This window comes from Ornithodoros turicata, chromosome 3 (assembly GCF_037126465.1).
Source record: "Ornithodoros turicata isolate Travis chromosome 3, ASM3712646v1, whole genome shotgun sequence".
In the NCBI taxonomy this organism is placed as follows: domain Eukaryota; kingdom Metazoa; phylum Arthropoda; class Arachnida; order Ixodida; family Argasidae; genus Ornithodoros; species Ornithodoros turicata.
In genome coordinates this window covers 85,916,910-85,937,952 of record NC_088203.1, presented here as the reverse complement: position 1 = coordinate 85,937,952, position 21,043 = coordinate 85,916,910, and the positions used below count along the sequence as shown (strand labels likewise).

The following is a 21,043-nucleotide window of genomic DNA, read 5'->3' as shown; positions in this document are numbered from 1 at the left end:
ATTCGGAGACAAATCGGGCTCAGTTAATCAAACTAGCTGTACTGGTTTGGTACAAATGGTGATGTAACTGGATTTGCTGTCAAACAAGTTAGTGTGCATTCCTACAGACGTCTCAGTCAGGGCAACTTGCCGGGTAAAAATCGGGTTTCACCCTAAGGCGGCAACCTTCAATTCGAGGTGCAAATTCGGGGAAAAATCGGGTTAAACCCTAAAACTTCAGGCTCTAGCTACGTCGTACACAAGCATCCGAACTGTAGCAGTCATTCAGCTTCGTGCCCACATGAGCAAGAAGCTGCCCGAGTGCACTTGGATTGTGTCTTTTTCCGTAGGGAACAAGTATCATACGGTTTAAACCTTGTGCTGCGACATGAGAAAAAAAACTGAGCATGGAACTCGTAGGAGACACCGTCCGTAACACGCTAGGCCTGCCGTATCGATCATGGCGGCTCACATGTTGAGATGCCCCCCTTTGCTGGCCTGGTTTCTAGTTATTATGAGAGTTCTATGCTGAAAGGCAAACTCCCAGCTTTGGATACAGCTTTGGCTTTCTGAGGGAGTAAATTTGATGTGAGTGCAACAACAGAATCTGTGTCATAGGTCACAATGATTGTGTGTCTGACATGGGTAACTGGGTTGGGGTTGGGGGGGGGGTATGGGTGTCATCCACTACATGAACTCTTCCTGAACCCAGGTCTGATGGGAGTTCTCTCCTCTAAATCATGGCATCTTCTGGCTTGTACCGTAGAGCTGCTTCTCTTCTCGAGGCCAAGGTGCCTCTTCCTCTGAGTGTGTCTCACTAACCCCCATTTCCCTGGCACACAGTAACACTGCATGTGGTTTATTGTTGGCACTGTATAGCGTTCACACTAACCACTGTAGTTCTGGGGCACACTGCTGTGCAATTATAGGAGGCCCGGATCGTTTTGTTACGTACTAAAACTGTCCGTTTCTTGTTCTGTTTAGAAACTGCGCCACCAACGCCTGGATGGCAGTCAGGTGAGTGGCAGTGCCTTGTGCAGAAACAGGAGCATTTTTTTCCCTCAACTTGAGTGTTCAGTATAGTTCAGTCCTTCTGGAACACAGGTCAGGACATAGATCTGGCATAGGTGTTTTGCAGGAAGTTTTCAATCTTCTCACTCCCCAGTTACTCTGCACATTTTGCGTGCCGGCTGTACTCGCATCTTAATGACATTACCAGTGAACCGATGAGATTGCCGTGCGTTTCTCAGCACACGGATGAAAGGATTCATCATGCGAAAGACCAACGTTCGATAAAACTTACAAATATTGATAAATTTGTTAGGTCACTTTGGATTTAATTTTCCTTATCATAGTGCCTTAGTCCTTACTCCTTAGTCCATAGTCCTTATCACTCTTTGTGCAGGGGTGTGTTACAAAAGCTGTAAGTTTTACTATTTTACAATAAATTTTTGCCCAATTTGTTTTAATACATCTTTTTGCCTGTAAACCGGTACATGGCGAAAAATTAAGGCGCTCTCAGTGGAGCAGTTATTTACGGAAAAGTTTTTGGTGGAAAACACTCTAACACAAGTGGATTGAAATAGTAGTTTCAGCCTGTTCGAACAGGTTCACTAGCACATGTCCAATGGGCTGCAGCAAATACTAGATGCAAACTTACGTCCGTGTGCAGAAATGCTCTGCGGTAAGCTCTGTTGCACGGTAAAGGTTGAGTACCCTTTTTTTTGCGTCTGTTTCAAGAGGACTGGAAGTAGTGTAAAATTTGGCGATGAATATCCACATCAGTTTGAGACTCTGTGTCATCTCTCATGTAGGGGTTTCAAAACTGTGTTTTACGGCAAGGCATAAGTTACGTGTTATTTGTTATAAGCTGGCCTCTTTGCTCAGTACTTCCTTATTATTACTTCATTTCTGTAAGGGTGTAAAATAAGGAAGTAGCTGCTCTATTTCAAGCCAAAGAAGCATTAAATTAACCATTAAAGTTATGACATTCTACAGATGCGCAGCATCATCTCTCAGACTTCAGCTGAGGCTATGGCTGTTTTCCCCACAACAGTTGTCCCGTATTAGACTAAATGTGCTCAGAATGCACAAATGCACCCTCTCTTCTCCTCTTCTATGGCGAGCAGATGGTTCCCGAGTGGCTAGTACGTAGGTAACGCTGACATTTTCCATGGGATGCTTGCCCTTTTGAATTTATTTAATTAATGATTTATTTAATTATCGGTCGTGCTTCGTTCATTATGGGCTCAAAGCACTGCCGCTGACTCCTTTGAAGGTGTCCTGATTTTGTTCTGCTAATTATTATTTTCAGTTCGTTCATTCTTGTGCTGGGTAGTCGATCTCTGTTTGTGCTGTGTGCACACGTCCCCTTTTCTTTTTCGTTTCTTTGTGTGTTTCTCTTCTTTCTTTTTTACTGAGTAGCTGCTTCTGCCCCCTGATGTCGTAAGTACTACGGCTTTGTTCTGGTGAATGTTAATTTGGTAGTTTTCTCACCCCATACTGAGCAAAGCTTTTCGTTGCAAGGAAACAGCATTTTTAGTTTATTGTAAACTTTTCTTTTGCTAAAGTGTTCCTTTTTTAACCATCCTTCAAAAGAGCCCGCAGATAAATCTCTCTCTTGCTGCATATGTCTGCCAAGCATGTGTAAAGTGGAGCACGATAGAATAATTATCTACGATATATATTATACGATAGATAAAATATCTACAAGGATGTTGCACACGGCACAAACAATGGAATGAAATCAAACAAGAACATGGGAGTGTGGTAACATGCATCCGGTCACAACAAATACTGAAAGTGCAGCGTAAATGTAGTTTACTGTTAGGTCGTATATTTCTCGTTATAGAGGGCTTGGCTTGAGTTCAGCTGGTGTCATTTTTGTGAGCACATGCAGCTCTGTCCACAGCTTTGGCATGGTGTCCTTTTTCTGCTTTTTCTCCTTCATTTTTTGCTTCAACCTTATTTTTGTCTAAGAGGGCATCACACATGGGAAAGGTGCATCAGTATGAATGCTGCATGTTCTGCACTTGATAGTTGCATGCAGCCGTCGAAGATGCTCGCGAGGTCAAACATGGCATGCGCTTTCACCCTAACACGGTAGAGATGCAGTGCCCGGCAAGAAGTATTGATTGCAACAGATGCCTCAGGTTCGGGAGCTGCTGATATTTTCGAACGGTGACTGTTTTTCTACGGGGCACCGTTCAGATTACTGGCATTGTATTTAAAGGGTCAGGGGATTACGTGTTAAAGCAGTGCAAGGCGTCGTGAGATAAGTCTTGCATCGATGGGAATATCCAACCACTGGCCCTTAGGACTAAGGTCAACAACGTTCGTCCTTGGGGGGGCTTTTTCTAGGGTTGAGGATGGGCATTCCCAGGATTTTTTCCAGGGAGGCCAAAGAGCTTCCAAGGGGGGCAGTGCATGCAACCAATAGACATTAGACAGTAGAATGACAACAGAGCAGTGCCTCCCAGACTCTGCTACCCTGCGACCCATCAAAAATATAAGATATTGCGTCACGAGCGCTCCCAGTCTAAGGACTTAATTTGCTGCCCCTTTCTTCAAGTTCCCAAGCCGTATCTTTACCCCCCGCTGAATCTGTCACGGCCCCCCAGGGGCTTGCGACCCACAGTTTGGGAAACACTGAAGCAGAGGATATGGTGGACAAGATTCAGATTATTCCGACATCATCTTGGTGTAAATCATGGCAACCTATGAGTACAGAGTGCACAGTTTCCACAGGTGATCTCCAGGGGGTGGGGGTGGGGGAGCACAACCCCCTCTCGAAATGCCCATGAGTAGAGGTGGACGAGATTGATCACATACGCACGGTAGCCACGCTTGAAAAGCCCTAGCGTATATCCGCATCCACGCTAATATCGAGTTTATCTGCGCATCTGCAGTATTGCATTTGAAGGAAAAAATCTCCAGGACGAAACTTTTCTGTAACGACCCGTAACACCCGTACGGCCCATATGTTACGGTAGTTATAGGCACAGTGGTTAATAAGTAAATAATAACAATTAAAGGCACAGAAATTAAAGCGATGATACACTTTGACACCATTTTGAATTCACTGAATTACAACTTCCCCTAAGGAACGTCAACAGCGCTTGGCAGAGACATTAAAGCATATTTGCGGATAAAATGTTGATATCTATGGGCACCGAGGAGGCGTGGTTGAATCAACATTTTATCTGTGCAGATTTCAAAACTGTGCGGATATAACCGCACCCACCTCTACCCGTGGGGGTTAGTGCCAAATGTGTGTTATCAAAGTGGACTAGAAAGAACAGAAAGTTAAGGAATATATTGTAAGTTTTAAGGTATGAGTAGGTACTTTTTTTTTTTTTTTTTTCATGTGATTAGTGAGCCTTGCGGTATATTAAATAATGAAGTAATGACTATGCAGAAAAAACAAAGTTTAGGAAGAGTTAGAGGACAGTCTACATGTGAAGTGTTTCAAGAGTTCCTTTTGATTTATTAATGCCAAATGATGAGGAGAGTGCCCAGTAGAAAGTCCATTTTTGCAACATCCAACCTGGGGCTCCTGTTCCAATTTGCCTCCACCAGCTCCTTGGATTTCCCACTTAGTATTGGTGTTTGCTATGTAGCATGTATCTCTCAAAGATGTTTCCACAAAAGGAAATATTCTGTCAGGAACGTAATGCTACACTGACTTTATCGCGGATATGTGCTCCCCGCCTTAAGCTTACAGTCATCGACTTCTGGACCGTGTGCTTAGAATAAAGCACTGCAGACATGTGCTCACTGCATTAATGCTGTTCTTAACTTATGCTAACTTCTATCCAGAGACTCTTATTCACTATTCTCTTATTGGGTGCATTATCACCTTGTTTTCATGCCGCAAATGTTCTGATGGGCTACCTCGGTACATATATTTTACTCACTGTAAACAACTAACTGTTGGTGGTGGCTGCGGTAATGACCTCAATTTATACGTACCCTGGTATAGGCTGGTGCAAGGAGGGATCAAAGGGATGGATGGGATTATTTCATAGTCTATTTGTGCAGGCAAAATACTAGTTCCATGCCTTCCCATGTGTGGATTGGCCTGCAGCCTTTAAAGAGTAAAAAGCTATTGTTTGTAGAAATGGTTACGGCAGGCAGTATTATTTTGATGCTTGTTTTCCACCAGGACTTGCATTTTCTGAAGGTAGTGATCTTCATAAATAAGGCTTCACATGGCAATTAACAATGCTAGCACTCCACGTGGGGTTCATTGGTTACACATTAGATGTATGCGGAGCCAACCAACCAATTTAATTGAACTTGCACAACCTGCCTAGAAATAGTTGCCAGCAGCTGGTCACCATTTGTAACAGTGTGAGACAAATGCGATCATATCTGCACAGACATAAAAAAGCATCTTTTTAGTGAAAAGTGTTGGTAGAGATATGTGCTTTCCGCAAATTTTGATCTCAGTCTTTCTGTGAAATGTCACTCCTAACCGTATGTTCTACATACGATTGGCATTAGTGTGTTTTTTGTAATCGATAGCCAAAGGGAGTTCGAAGGGGCTCTAGTCTCCTGGCACCCACCTAAGTGAGATGTGCAGATCAAACATGAAACATAATGGGGCTGTCCTCATAACTCCAGGTTCAAAAGTACAAGCTGTGCAAATGTCAGTAACAAAATCTGGGTCATGCACCATTTCAGTGCAGGTAGTGTATCGGTTACAGAGTTTTAATTTGGTATTAATTAGAAAGAATTTTTTACAAAGAAGTACAAAAAGTGTTTTATATGTTGTACTTACACAATGGGTCTATGCTCGCCCTTGCATGACTGAAATTTATTATGATTTGTTAAATAAGTGATTATTAATGTTGATGTATGACCCTTTCCTAGTAAATACGTTTGTGGGGGGCCAAAGCCTGCATAGTGGAATTATTCAACATGATAGCAGCTGGCTTTGTAAATAGTGAGTAACATGATCGAGAATCCAAACTTGTATGTTTTTGAATACAGTAGAGCCCCTGTATAGTGAATTTTGTCTGACTGCTAAAACACTTCACAATACAGTAGAGCTCTCTGTAGTGAACCTGCATATAGTGAAGATATGGATATGGTGAAGTAAATGCGTCGTCCCAATGTGTTGAAACCCCACTGAAGCAGTGAAGTTACAGATATAGTGAATTTTTTAGCGGTCCAACCAACTTCATTATAGACAGGTGTATCAGCATCTTAACTATATCAGTAGTTCATGCTCCAGGACCTAAAACACGTTTACAGGTTTACTTTACTATACCCATATCTTCACTATATGCAGGCTCACTATATAAAGGTTCTACTGTAGCTATTTCTATAGCTGTGTCCAACAAAACGGAGTGTATATGCTGTCATGTTGAAACATTGTAGATAGAATGCCTTTTCATACTGCTGTTTACAGTGGTGCCATTGTGGTGTGTCTTCCTTGTGAGCAAATAGCTTTTTTTTTTTCAACAGGCCCTGAGCAAGAAAGAACATAAAAATTCTAGCAATGGATGCGACAGTCCTGAGCCTGAGCCGGAACAGTATACACTCACCCCACGATCGGAGGCCAAGTACACGAAAATTAATGAAGAGTTTGAGCTCATGATGCAGCGGAGTGCTCAGCTCAACGGATCTAGGGTCAGTGTGCTACTTCTTTGAGTGATCGGCCATTAGTTCTGTGTTTGCTGTCAAGTGAAAGTTGTCAAGTCAGGCTGGTTGAGACATTTTGCAGCAGAAGTAGAGTAGTAGACCTTGTCATACAAAGTTGACACAGTGACCTACTGTGATGACCCACCAGCATCAGTACCACTATTTGCAAACCTGATTTCTTTTGTAGCCTTTATCGTCTTTATGATAGATGTTTGCTTGGAGGTTGGGATCGACGGAAGTAGCTCTCTTTTACATCTATTCCGACAACTTTGGATGAGCCATCTCTATGCCCTCAGGGGGCATCGTGTGCATCACTGCATTCTAGAAACTTGATGGCACACCTTTTCTAACGTACAAGCCCTCAGTGAAGCTTACTTGCTGCATGCACTCTGTGGGAAGAACCAAATGCCACAACTTTTAGCAACTTGGACATACGTGCAGATACATGCGTAGAGATAGTCAGCTGTCATCAGAATTAACTCTGCTCTGATGCACCAATGAAGTCCACTTTGTTTATCAGGATTTTCTCTTAAGTGTAGGTAGCCCATATTTACGGAAATACACAGCAGTGAACCTGTCTCTATTGGAAGCAGATATTTGAACTTAACGACAGTGTATACAGTTAACAAAGTGCAAAGTTGGGGTAGTTGGTGTGACATTACTAGTTTAGGCTGCCAAGGGGGACGTCGGACAAAGTAGGAGACACGACAACAGAAACAGCTTTCTGTTGCAAGCTGTTTCTGTTGTCGTGTCTCCTACTTTGTCCGACGTCCCCCTTGGCAGCCTAAACTAGTAATAGTTATACAGTTAACCCTTGCCACGTGAATGGCCCAAATTTCTCGTAGCTTGTTCCTAAGTGGAGTTCATCGAAGACTTGAAGGGATGGAAAGCATTATAATGAAAGGAGAGCCTCATGGAACTTGGTAAAAACTACTTATTTTTGAAAAATGACCAACTTGCTTAAGATTAATGTTGCCACCTTAACGCTCGACTTGTATTCCATTTTTCTGTCTGTCTCTCGCTCTCACACAACATGTTTCTACAATATTTCTGGAGCGAGGCTCGCATACATGTGATATGTATGAGCCATTTTCTTGTCACACTAGGTTCAGTCCAGCCTAGGACAAAGCATGAGTTCAGTGTCTGGATACGCAACACAGGAAAGCCTCATGCAGTCACAAATGTCTCACCACAGTCCTCGGCCCAGCTCATCAGGTGAGGACCGTGTCCGGTTTTTCTTTTATAATAAAGGGAGTCTGGCGCTGACGGCACAAAAGCTGAAAAGTCTCGTCTCTCGTCGTACTCAGCTGGGGCCCTGCTGGACATGAACGGGGTGACGTCCAATGGGTACCACAGGCCGGGCTCTCCTGGTATGGTGGCGGGGTCACCTGGCAAAAGCAGCACCAAAGGGTCCTCGCCCACACGAGCCAACCTTCGCGTAGTCATCCCTCCAGGTTCTCCCTCACCTACTAATCAACTGGTGAGTGATCCATTCCAGCAGGGAGGGGAAGCAGTTGTGCGGGTTATCAACCCGTGTGCCCGAATGGATTATGTGGATCTGCTCATTGGCAGTTACTCAAAGTCGCGTTAAGGATTGGGAGGTGACGGGGATCATGACGACTGTGTGGAATTTCTCTGTTGAAACTCCAGCGCTTCCCACGTAAAGCCTGTCGAAACCCCAAGTTTCCTTACGGAATGCAAAGTGCGGACTGCAACAAACAAGCCCAAGCTATAATATCCTTATGATGATGATGACGATGTTGAGATATGATATGATATGATATGATTAGGGCTTGAAGTTTTAGGGTTTAACGCGATTCTTCCCCAAATTTGCACCCTGAATTGAAGGTTGCCTCTTTAGGGTGAAACCCGATTTTTACCCTGCAAATTGCTCTCACTGAGACGTCTGTAGGAATGCACGCTAACTTGTTTGACAGCAAATGCAGTTACATCACCGTTTGTACCAAACCAGTACAGCTGGTTTGAGTAACTGAGCCCGATTTCTCCCAGAACTTTATGCTGAGTGTTGAACAGTTTCAACCATTTGCTTCTGTGATTTTTTGTAACGCTCAGTTATTGTTAGAGTAATAAAAATACGTCAGTTATTGACGTCTGCCATTTTCCGGGTACCTGTGCCAGATATTGCACCCGCTGTTAAGAGGCACATAATCTTTTATAGTTTGGTAAATACCCGTACAGTGCAATCCCGTTAATTCGAAATCTCTTAATTTGAACATCTGGATAATTTGAACTGATGCTCGGGTCCCGACAAAGCCACGTGTATTTCAATACACCCAGTTATTTGAACATATGACATTGCGCAACTGTTTATTCGAACAAGATTGGCCAACTCCCGATTACGCATTGGCTCGGATGCACCCGGCCGCTCGCCTGCTGGTGGGCTACTTATTTGTTGCTTGTACTTATCTATTATTACAACTCATTATAGCTTACTGATTAGTTATAAGTCCATTCCTCACAAAAGCGATGCTTGTGCTAGCAGAAAGAGGAGCAAGTAGTGGTGTGTCCCGTGTTATGTTGAGCACTCACACGGTGCGGACTGCGCACTTGGCAGACGACAGCGTCTTTCCTGTCGTCTGCTACGGAATATCTTGTGGCTGTGTTGCCGGATATTCCCCGTGGGTAGCAGTGTACATGAAAACAGGACGTTGAGCGCTCACGCTCAGAAAGCTAGGACGTTTTTCGCGTTTTCCGCTTCTGCGGGGAATGTCGCTCGTGCGAATGCACGGATAGTTCGAACTTTACTTTAATCAAATAAATATTCGGTCCCCTTTGAGTTCGAATAAACGGGATTCCACTGTAGTATGTGAATGATACATGAGAACGGAATGTAACTCGCCTGTAACTTCAACAGAACGTCGTTTATTACCCGCAGCACGACCCTTCGCATCTGTTTCTGCAACAGTCGATGGTACGCACTTCCAACTCTTCACTCACTACTCCTATGGTATCTGTCTCGGCGCCCGGCATGTCCAGCTATCCGTCCTCCTTAGCTTCCAGCTTTCCACCGAGTAAGTATTGAGCAATTTTGATGTAAGACCATCCTGTTTTCAAACTCCCACACACATTAGCGCAGTCCTAGTAGGTGACACAATTTTCTGACTACAAAAGCGTACAGGGATAAACGTGGGATTTTCATTTAAAGAGGTCGTAGACTCGAATTTTGCTGTCCAAGAATTATGTTTCTATGTGTTGCACTTGGCAAGATGAACACATGTGCATGTCAAGCTCTGACGTCGAAGGAATGAGAGGTATGGGTACTCCCATTGGTAGTCGTAATCATGTGACCTCTCTCATGCTGCCTCGCTGGTGGAGACACCTGCACTGATGTCAAAGCCGGATGAGTTTTTGGCATTCGCTGTGCTGTTACTGTTACGCTCTTACTTTCTGTTTCTGTTACTGTCTCCTGTAATGGCTCTTATGGAGCCGCAAGTGGACAGCCCTTTCAGTTCGACCAGTGTCCCCTTTTGCCTGTATCGCTGCGGAGTTATATCTACACGCGACGGAAGTAATTTAAATTGCATGAGATCCATACATTTCTCGGGGTTCAGATAATTCTGTAGAAACATGTCTTCATCCTGTAGAGTGCACACCCGAAATGTCCTTCCAAGGTCGCATGCACAGGCAGACGCTTTAAGCAGTAAACAATACTGCGATGTCGCGGTAAAGTGAAAAACTGGTTGCATGCATCCGCGTGCTGCGGCAGAATTCTATGTGCATGTGCTTGTATCACAAGTTGTGCAAACTGGAGCGAGCGAGCGACGATGCATCCTGAAGATCCCATATTGCGCTTCCTATGCTCTCGCGTGGTATTCAGGGCATATGTTACAGGGAAAAAAACTCCCCAGGAAAGAAAGATCACTCTTCTCGTTTCCGAACGGTAATAACCATTAGCCGAATTCAATACCAGCCAATCGGTTTTGTTTCTGTCTATGTTTCCGGTAATAGAGGAACGTGGTATGCATTTTTGTTTCCAGCTCAAATTTCTGTAATATGCTGTTTCTGGTCTCGTTACCGCAACTAGCCACTGCGTGCCCTTCGGATGCTTGTCCAACCCCCTTCCCCAAGTCTCTCTCTCTCTCCATCCTTTCGCTTGTTCGCTCTCTCTGCATGTGGCAGCAGAGTACATCTGTGGCCAGGCTCGGGGGTGTGGCATATCAAGCGTGTTCGATTCCAAGACGACTCTCGTAAATATGGTACTCCCCCGTTTGCTGCAAAACTTGGAATGCAGGTTCACATTAATGCGAGTAATTGTCTTTCACATTTATTTGGTATAACTTGGGACAAGGTCAGGGTGTTTACCAACCTGTTAAACCAATAATTGTCAGGGAATTTTGATGTGACTGGAAAAGTCAGGGACTTTGCCAAAAAGCAGCTGAAGTCAGGGAAGTGCCCTGACGATGTGCAGCGAATCACATGGTTGCCGCGAGTAGCAGTTTGCCAGTACGACAAGCTCGGGGGCGGAAAAGCGGGGCAGCCTCACCAATACTCAATAAATGGTCCGTGTTATGAGGGATCTGTAACAAGATGTAGCACCAGGCACCAAGTTCCCATTTGTTTTGGTCAGGGTCTGACGCTTGAAATAGTCAGTGAAAACCAGGAAAAGTCAGGGAAGTTGAAAGCTGCAATTTGGTAGACACCCTGAAAGTGTTGGAACCCCTTTAGACTACACGAACGTGTCCACAAGAAAGTGTCATTGTCAAACGTTACAATTAGTCATGTGCATAGGTGCCGGATAGGATATTCCAAGATCCTAGACACTTGCACAATGTGAACATTTGTGGTTCGTGCCAAATACATTGCCTGTTAAGTTCACGCAGCATTAAAAAAAAAAAAATTGATTTGTTAATTTATTTTTCTGTACTGTGCTACAGAGAAACAGAGCAAGATTTCCAGGAACTTGACAGCATTCTGACTGGTAGTGTTGATGTGCAGTACCGATGTTTTCAGACGACTTCCCTCTGAACCCGGACCTTGGTCTTTCTGGCTTCAACTCCCCTGGTCTGATGCACAGTTGGTCCGCACAGGGACCTTTAGCTGCAGCAGTCCCTCCGGGAGCAATGCAGCACTCTAGGTGAGCCTGTTGGTTCTCTTATCAAACAAACTGTCCCTGTCTTGTACTCTGCTTCTTTTATTTGTTTCTTTGGCACGTGAAGTTGCCTCTGAACAATTACCATTGATGCAACAAGGGGTAAAGGTCTCACACCCCTGTCAGACTGGCACGATAAATGCTGTTTCAATGCACGGTGAAGGCTACGGGAAATGGCATTTACCGTGCCCATCTGTCTGGGGTATCCGATATCTTAAGTTGTGTCAACGGGGCTTAACACGGTCCTCATGGGAAGGTATAACATTCTTACCCGAAGGCATCCTGTTGTGGTCTGCTTATCTGTCCTTCACAGTGGCCACAGTAATTTGGGAGCTTCCCAGAAGGCAATGTTGTTGCTCGTTTTTCTGTTGTAATTCTGTACTTATTTGACACCTGCAAAAGGTTATGCAAGAAACGTCAGCATTAATTTTGAGTTGCAAAATGATTCCAGTCTTGTTGTACTCTGAATAGAGTTCAGGCGGATAGGAGCATAAAATAGCACTCTTTGTAAAATCTGCTACTTATGTTCTTAAACAACGCTGTGTTAATCATTTTTTTCTCTCTCTTTTATTCCTTGTTGTAGTAGTGGAGGGGGCACCAGTCCCAATGTGCTCTCGCAACACCTCTCGCTAGGGAGCGCCACCCCGCCCCCTGCCTCGTCTCCAATGCCCATCCGCATCAAGAGCGAACCCATCTCTCCTCCGCGAGGCGACGGGCCCTCGATGCACGGCCGGCCCTCCTCGGCACATCCATCTCCGCCGGGGCAGCAGCCGCTCACGCCGTCGACTTCGTCATCGCCAGATCCCACAGGAGATTACGACAACCCCAAACGTCCACGCTTAACCGACGGTTGGCCCACATAAAGGTGGCCACCGTCGACGGTAGCAGACAAAAAAAAAGTGTGCATTATCTTGTCCCGTCAAGAGAGTGGAACAACATCACGAGCTTGCCATTTTTTGGGGTGCATACCACCATTGTCATCCTTCCCAATGAATGCCCGGTCTTTATCAAAGAAAAAGGTCAACATCCTCTTTGATCTGGCGATTGTCATGCGCATAACACGGAGGTTTCTTTCCGCCGAGAGAAACTCGCTCGGCCGTTGTACATAAGAGCGACACGCGTGTTTTGACAAAAAAAAAGAATGTACCATAGCAAGTAGGAAAAAGAGCGCACGCCTACACGGAATTGTCTGCGGATATTTGCACACCCAGCGCACGACACTCAGATTTCATGTGATCATCTGCCTTTAAAGAAATCCTCCCTGCTCCGTAGAAAACGCATAGACTGGTAGTGTTTTTTTGGCCCGGAAGAGGGATCACAGCCCGATAGCCGTAAGTAGAGGACACGTAGAAACCCGTCGACTTTTTGTACCGGAAGCCGCTAGGACACACGTTGATGGTCCCCCGATTTTTCCCCACGGGCAGTCGGTCCAAGGAGCGTAGCTTAAATGTTAGTGTCATATTTTTGGATGACTGCCAGTCGTTGTTGATCTCCGTGCTCGGGCTTCAGAGAGGCAGCTCTCTTTGAGCAGAGTTGTTGCCCCCCCATCCTTTGTGTGCGCACGTTCTTTCCTTCCGTTCTTAGTGACATCACATGAGAAAGAACTACACCCGTGGAAACTGCACGTGTTTAGTAACCGTAGTGCTTGTGTGCCTTTGACAAATGAACCAACATGAAATACCCTGTACAATGGTGACGCCATGTTGTTGGACTATACATATATATATATAAATATATATTTCATACGCAAACGCGTGGGGTTGCACGGCAGACATTCAACTTTTTACATTTCACCTCGATCGCCGGTTTTGAAATCATTTTTACAATCATTTCTGCCAGTCAAGCTTTTGAGATGTGTTGCACCATTTCCTCCTCCTTCTCAAGTAGACCTACATTTTCATTCTTTTCTTTTTGAGCACACACTTTTTGCAGGATTTAAGATGGGTCGTTCCGTTAGGCCATTGTCTGTGCAGAAATCATCTTAGAGGTTTTTCTGCTGCCAGGTGGTTCCCCCCCCGACACACTTTTCATAATTGTTGAGCATCCTAGCAGACAAAGACCAATGCCTTAACAAGGTGAGGGAGTGTTTTATTGTAGAGGTTGACAACTGCATCTGTAATGCCATCGTGTGTGAAAGATGCAGCAATGAGGAAGAATGTGTTTGAAGCTGATGTAGCCAAATGCGATGTGTCGGAAGTAGTGTTTGTGGAGAGCTTTTGTCTTCACCTGTGGCGGACAGGTGTATCACATTCTTCCCTCCGCCCATTCTTTTTCTTTTTTTGTATTTATTCTGTTCCTTCACTTTTTTTTTTTTTTAGCCAGGTGAAAAGGCTGGCATGGCACACAGAGTTTATATTGACAAATGCTGTGCGCATTTGCGATTCAAGCGAAAGCATGCCTCTGCGAGCATGCTTACATATACCTTAGAGACGCTTGTGTTTGTTCTTTGTGTGTGGAAGACGTTAATATATTTGCCGATTTTTTTTTAATGCATCCTGTATGCACTATAATATATTGTTGCAGTTTATGTACTATGTATAAAATCTTGTAAATGTTTATATTCAGCTCTGTAGGTGAATCTATGGATGCTGTGTGCCATGGGTCTTTTGTAAAAAAAAGTATGGAAATGATGATGTGTCCTTAGTAGGGTTGTAAATTAAGACAATTTTATTAACCAATTTGACTCTCTCGATCACGTTGCTTGTGGTCCGAACAGGCTGTCGACTCTCCGGAACATGTGTATGGGGAATTGTTTTTCTGATGTTGGAATGAAAAGTGTTCATGCCATTGTTCATGCACAGTTTTGCATCTTTTGCATTGTTGAGATGCAATGGCCAGTAGGACTGTTGGACTGTTGCTGTATGATCTTTGATTCACGCGGGATATTTAAACATACAATGCTCCGCGCGTAAAAAGGAAAGAACGATTCCACTTTTGGGCTGTCCTGTATTCGTATCCCTCACATTCGTGGTTCCTTTGGTAACTACCACCTGCGCCGATAAGTAGAAGATAGGGAGAAACGTGTTAATGGCTGAATGAAATCAGTCATTACTTTTAGCGACATGTTTAGCGACACGCAACATGATTGGAGCCTTGTGTTGTAGGGTTCGACATGACAGAACTCGTTTTTGAACTTGCTAATTCATCCACCGATACAGGCACTTGAGGGCGCTAAGAACTGCACATTCAACGCAGACACTCGCCATCTTGTGTTCACCTGAAGCGCGAGAAGTACTCCTTCGTTTTACTTTCCACCCGGAAATCGGCTCTTCCACACGATATCTCCAGATTTTACCCAGCTTTACAGCTCCTGAAATAAAACCACACTTTTTGCTTCCTAATTTTTGAAAAACATGAAACCCCAAAACACAAGGATCTAAGAACAATCATGACCGAGAGGACCGTAACCTTAACAGGCATGGCTTCCGTTGGAATGAGTGTCTGTTTGAGAACACAGCATCAAATTACGCAGAAAAATGTTGCTCCCTGGATGTAAATTATGATGCAAGTGTGTGTGAGATACCAGACAACACTGCTGCAGTGCGAATACAATTAGATAAGTAAACCATGACATGCACATGGTGACTTCACTGACCATTACCATCATAGTGACTTCATTGACTATTACCATCTTTGACAATGATGCTGAAAAGAAATGCTGTTGGACAATGGAATACGAGATTGATTAATGGGAGATGTAACATCTTAATTTGCAACCCTTGGATTGAGTGTGCCATAGAGGTAACAAGAGGTAGTCTGCATATTCCTGTCACAGGTCTCTACAAAGTAATAGAGTTTGCATTGAATGCTGGCCATTCAAAATTTGCGGTAAATAGCATTATGCAATGGAAGACAAATGGAACAGTTTCTAGTTTGTAAGCTGCATCATCATATTTTCCAAAAGCAGTCCCAAAGTTTGAAACCTAACTGGATTTGACGCCGTTTCGTCACAGCCGCAATAGAGTAGTCGCAGTGCAGGATTGAGCGTAAGCTTGAGCTTGCATGCTTCAATCAAAGATTAAACAAGACTCAATCAAAAGTTTTCAGTGCTCCCTCTTGCACTGAGGAAATCAAAAGCATTGTGCAATACAAAAAGAAAAAAGAAAACATCAAAAATGACTAAAAGCTCATAATACGTAGTGTCAAAACTACCTCCCTTTCTGTGCAATAGTGTTTGATACCTACTTATAGTCGTGTTCCTTGTTCAGCCTTATTGTCCCTCATGCACTAGTACTTAGTGACCATCGACTTAGCCCCCTATAAGGGGATGAGTGCATGTGGGCACGTTGGGGCAATGTACTTAACTTGTTCCTTTGCACAGGAAAAAGAGAGAATTCCTTGTGAGTTGCTGTAACAAGGAGGCCTGTCTTAGCTACACTGCAAGAAGAGATGTGTGGATTTATGACATGTTCCGCCAGCTTTTGTTACCAGTGTGTCGAACAAGTTTTTGTGATGTGTTTGCATTGTGTGCCTATTGAAAGTTGCACAAAGGCATTCTCATTTGGTAGTTAGTCTGGTGACAAGAGCACCTCTCGATTATTGAAGCAGTATTTCCTGGAATTCGTGGTGCCCTTGTTTCCTGCTGCCATGTGGTATTTGTCACTGTTCATCTTTCCATGTAGTGACTTATTTGGCTAGTATAATAACTTGTCAATCAGAAAATATAAATCTGATCATATGGAATGTGGGCAATCATATTACTTGCAGAAGAGTACTCTGGATTATAACCTTAGGTGTGGGCGGTGGGGTTTCAACCTGCCCCTATCCCTCAAAATTTCCAATAGGCCTCTCCCTGTTTGTAAACAAATGACGTCATAGTGTTCGACAGCGCCACCAATTTGGTAGACTTGAACTGCGCTCGAAGCTAGGGGCGATCAAGGTCGCGCCCGAAAGCCACGGTCTCGAGGGGACTACGATGGTCCCTGAAAGGGACGCGACCTTCGGTCCTACTTTTCTTTCAGTAGGAGGCAACGCGAACAAGTGCCCATTCGTGGAACCCCTTCCGATTTGTTTCGGTTTCAGTCTGTCTACCAACGTCATGATGACGTTTCTCAGGTAGAGGTCTAGTGGTGCACCTTCACATGAGGCTTTTTCTTAATGGGACTCCTCATTTCAAAGATAAGAGCAAGGAGAAATTTTGGGCCCTTCTTTCAGGGCAGAGGCTGAGGAGCTCTCGCCCAAGTCGTGTCCTCTATTCTGGACTGATTACCTCGAGAGCATTTAGTAAGCCAGGACCAAGCAGATCCCGCCTCCCGTTCTGCACAATCAACAGCTTAAAGATACCAGTTTGTTTAACTGAAGCAGAGCATATTTTGTCGTCAGAATTTGACTGCTCTACTCTGCAGCCGTTAGTTAATCTGCTCATAAGTCGGCCTACTGATTGTGGGTCTTTTAGTCTGCAGCCAAAGTGGGAAAGATCTTTATTGCAGTCTGCTGCTTGTATTATCCTTGATGTGTTTGATGGAAGTGTGCCCAGTTTGGGGAATTGTCCTGGTAACAAAAGTTAGGTGGATTCTTTTTTTCTTTTTTTGTCGGATTGCACGTTTGTCTGGCAGTGTTTGTTTATTGCTACGAGGAGCCTCTCTTAGCTAGCAGACACAGCATGCAGTTGTTGTCCTAGTTTTTGCTTCTTGCCAAGCCTAGTGGATTACCTGGTCGTCAAGAGAGTGTCTAAGCCCATGCCAGCCTTTTCTTACCAACATTTGAGACCACACAGTAGCCAATGACCAATTTTGAGACTGCACATTGTGCTGCTTGTTAGAGGAAGTTGGCAGTGTTGAGAGAAAAAAAAACTTAAATGCAGATTGTTGTGTACTATTTTTATCTGCCTGTGAAAAAAAAAGTATATATAATAAACACAGTTCAATATTTTGTGTTCACCGTGTTCAATCCGGGTATGTGACGGGCTTGCTGAGCAGGCGGGTCCTTGCGACATAATGAGAAGGGGCAGGTGCTAAACTTGGTTACCTGAAGCATACGAACGGTACGGCATACGAGCATACGGTGGTGAACCAGAGTTAGGCATTCACTATCTTGCACACACAGCCGGTCAAGCTGGGTCACAAGGAATTTAAAGAGTCACTAAAGGTGCCAAGGTTCCTTCTATGTTGCTGTCAAGGTAACATTGTTAATTGGCCACGAGGAGGAAGTTTTGTACTTTAATACCCTTTTAAGGCCCAGAGAGTTGACCAGCAGGTGCGTTACAAGGAGGGGATTGGATGTCTTTGCACCCTCCCACCCTCATTTTCTGTCATCTGATAGTGCAACTGACATTATGCAGGGTGTTATTTTTTTAAAAAGTTTCTACAGAATTTTTATAAAAAGCTATGAATGCAGCATAAATGTTGTTTTTGCAGTTGAGTTCTACGGCCAGGCGGACTTCCTGTGGAAGAGAGTTTGTAACTATACAACATAACTAATAACGTGAAATTCATTAAGTCGTTAACTTGGGTATTTCGGGCAAAAACGAGATGGCAGATTGAGAGACTATATCCTCGTTGAACGCCATTGCACGTTTAAAAAATCCTGAAACATGCCGTGCGTTAAAATATCCATCCCCTTATTTTGATATACAAATGAGCCGAAAACCGAAATGCAAATGAGCCAAAAAAGCGCGCCTGAGAAGCGCGTCACCCTCGCCGACGGTGGTGGTCGTGGTGGTGGTGGTGGGTGGTGGCTTATCTAGGCCGGAAAGCGTCAGCTGAGCGGCACCTACTCCAATCATCTCCATCGCTCCAAATCACGTGGCCCTTTGATGTGAATGAGCGCTGTACTTCTCGCGTTCCCGGTCGCGGCGGTTTCGGTTTCGCCTCATTTGCATATCGAAATTCGGGAATTGATATTCTAACGCACGTGTGTGTTTCAGGACTTGATTAGGATATAGTCTCTCAATCTGCTATCTCACTTTTGCCCGAAATACCCTAATTAAAAAGTTAATTACTGAACTTTAGGTAATCAGTCATCTTGTAGTTGCACACTTTCTTCGAGAGGATGTCCGCATGGCTGTAGAACTCAACTCAACTGCAAGAACGACATCTGACAGTCGCATGGATGTACTTTCTACGCAAACGGGCTCTCTGTGAAGCTCCCATGGATATCCTGACACCCAATTGGCGATATCGCCAGGATGTACCTGGGACGTATATGGTTTGCTGGGCTGCTATACCTGCTCTTCGTTTATAAGGCGAGGGCAGTACGCACTATTTTTGAAACATGATGTGGGCAAGACTTGCGCTTGTCCCATCCTACAGTTGGCAAAACAACTTAATCCAGGAACAGTCACAAACATTACAAACAAAAACATTACATTGATAACGAGGTTCGCACCTGGGCAGGGGCGTACTTTAATTTTAGAAGATTTTAGCTCATAACCATTGTAAAACGCAAACTCAACATTAAAGATCATTTTCTTTTTTTAAATTTTCAAAGCCAAAACTGCATGTTATTTCTTGCATTTTTTAAAAGATATAGATTAAAAAGTTCTGCATACATATAGTCACACATACTATACAATATATTTGATTGCGGCTTAAATGCTAAAATTTATCGATTCACATTCAGGAGAAGTGGCGACTACCACACATCAGCAAGAGTTTAATTGAAATTTGAACAGATGTCGCGAGTTACGATCAGTGTTGTAGATTGTGTAATTTCACAATACGCAAGCTTGAGTTCGCTCACTTTGACGAGCATTATTTCATGATGACAGAGAATTTAATCGAATGGATTGATATTTTCTATATCCACTATATCATAATGTGAATTCTCTATGTCGTGGATATTAAAAGTTACGAATATTTTCTGAACGAAATTTACTTACAACTTGAAGAAAGGGTCACCAGTGTCGACGAAGACGTTTCAGCAACACACCGGGCCGCGTTTCCCCAATGCCGTACCCGAAACCGAACGCGATTCTGCGCCCGACGCGTTAACGCGGTACCGTACGCGAGCGTGTTGCTTTATATGTCGTGGCCACTATCTATACTGCTTCCTTGCATGCGATGAGAATGTCCCGTACTATTGGCGCCATACAGCCACTTCCCAAGAATGATGTTATGCCTTGGATACCGGCATCGCAATATGTGACCTATTGCCCAGGCACCTGGCGTGCGGCCACATAATGCATTGTCAGCTGCATGGCTACCCATTCCGCTGTTGTCGACGGTGTTCTGTGGGAATGCCTTGCCATTCGATCCATCTCTGATGTGCTGTGGTACAACAAATGCTGATGAAGACCCAGACGTTGACATCGACCCATCTGTGAAAATTGCGATCCTAGCACGATGCCTCTCCATCAGAGACAGACTATGTTGCAGCACTGGAGATGGTAGTGCAGCTTTTTGGTGATATACACAAGGAATAGTCAACGAAATACGAAGAAGTTCTAGTGTGCACTTCCTCCTGGAGAGAGACATGGACCTGTCTTCAGAAAAGACTGCAATATGCTGCCTTTTACGCGTCGCCATCTTAAGAGATTTCAACTACAAATTGGTCATCATCAGGTACGTCGTGTACCACATCACCGCTTTCTCGGCGTTACTCTCGACCGGAGTTTGTCATGGGTAGCGGAGGTGCGCTGTCTAAAAGCAAGAGCTGAGAGTCGTCTTAATGTTCTTCGTTACTTATGCGGTTCCCGGTGGGGCACATCTCCTCGGGCAGTGCTCCGCGTTCACCGATTTCTTATAAGTCAGATGGTTGCTCATCACATTCCCCTGATACACAACCTCCCTGTTACCACAGAGAAAGTGTTAGAGTCAATCCTAGCAAAGGGCGTCAAACTCTGTCTTGGCCTTCCTCGAGCGACGTCAAACGCTTTAGCCATGACAGAAGCACGGGAACCACCTGTATCAGCTCTCAGGATGCAAGAAACGTTCCGCCACTACGTGCGGTTGGCAGCGCGTCACCATCGCCATCCTCAGCTTCGAGCCATTGAGTCGTCACCACTCTTCTTTTACCCAAGCTATCCAGACACAACGTGGTTCCGAAGCACAAGCCATATGCATTACCGGATATCCCAACATGGGTCCTGCAGCCTCCTGACGTAAGAATTAGCGTGCCTGGACTCCAGGGAAAGAAGGATATACCAACGCATGTTCTTCGTCAGTTCAGTCTTGAGCTACTAAACAGCTCCGCAGGCAGGATGCAGATTTTCACGGATGCCTCTACGACATCATCCGTTTCCTCGTGTGCATTTGTTATCCCGGAGGCGAATATCGAGAGAGCGGTGCGGCTGAACTTTATGGAGTCCTCTTGGCACTAAGTTTCATCAACTCACAATCTTCAGTTGCTCGCTGGACCATGTATAGC

General features: G+C 44.4%; 1 protein-coding gene across 9 annotated transcripts in view; it reads left to right on the top strand.

Annotated features, from left to right (window-relative positions):
* LOC135388757 (myocyte-specific enhancer factor 2C-like) overlaps positions 1 to 17,605 on the top strand; it is a 155,055-nt gene extending 137,450 nt beyond the window's left edge. For 4 of the 9 annotated variants that reach the window (XM_064618525.1, XM_064618524.1, XM_064618523.1 and 1 more), the window contains 7 exons: positions 964 to 996; positions 6,451 to 6,615; positions 7,734 to 7,842; positions 7,935 to 8,107; positions 9,503 to 9,659; positions 11,584 to 11,722; positions 12,321 to 17,605. In XM_064618525.1, the coding sequence (XP_064474595.1) occupies positions 964 to 996; positions 6,451 to 6,615; positions 7,734 to 7,842; positions 7,935 to 8,107; positions 9,503 to 9,659; positions 11,584 to 11,722; positions 12,321 to 12,600 (1,056 nt within the window). In that variant the 3' untranslated portion in view covers positions 12,601 to 17,605. The remainder of the gene's footprint in view (positions 1 to 963; positions 997 to 6,450; positions 6,616 to 7,733; positions 7,843 to 7,934; positions 8,108 to 9,502; positions 9,660 to 11,583; positions 11,723 to 12,320) is intronic. The other 5 variants (XM_064618527.1, XM_064618529.1, XM_064618528.1 and 2 more) reach the window with 5 other exon arrangements.
* Positions 17,606 to 21,043: the final 3,438 nt, after the last annotated feature.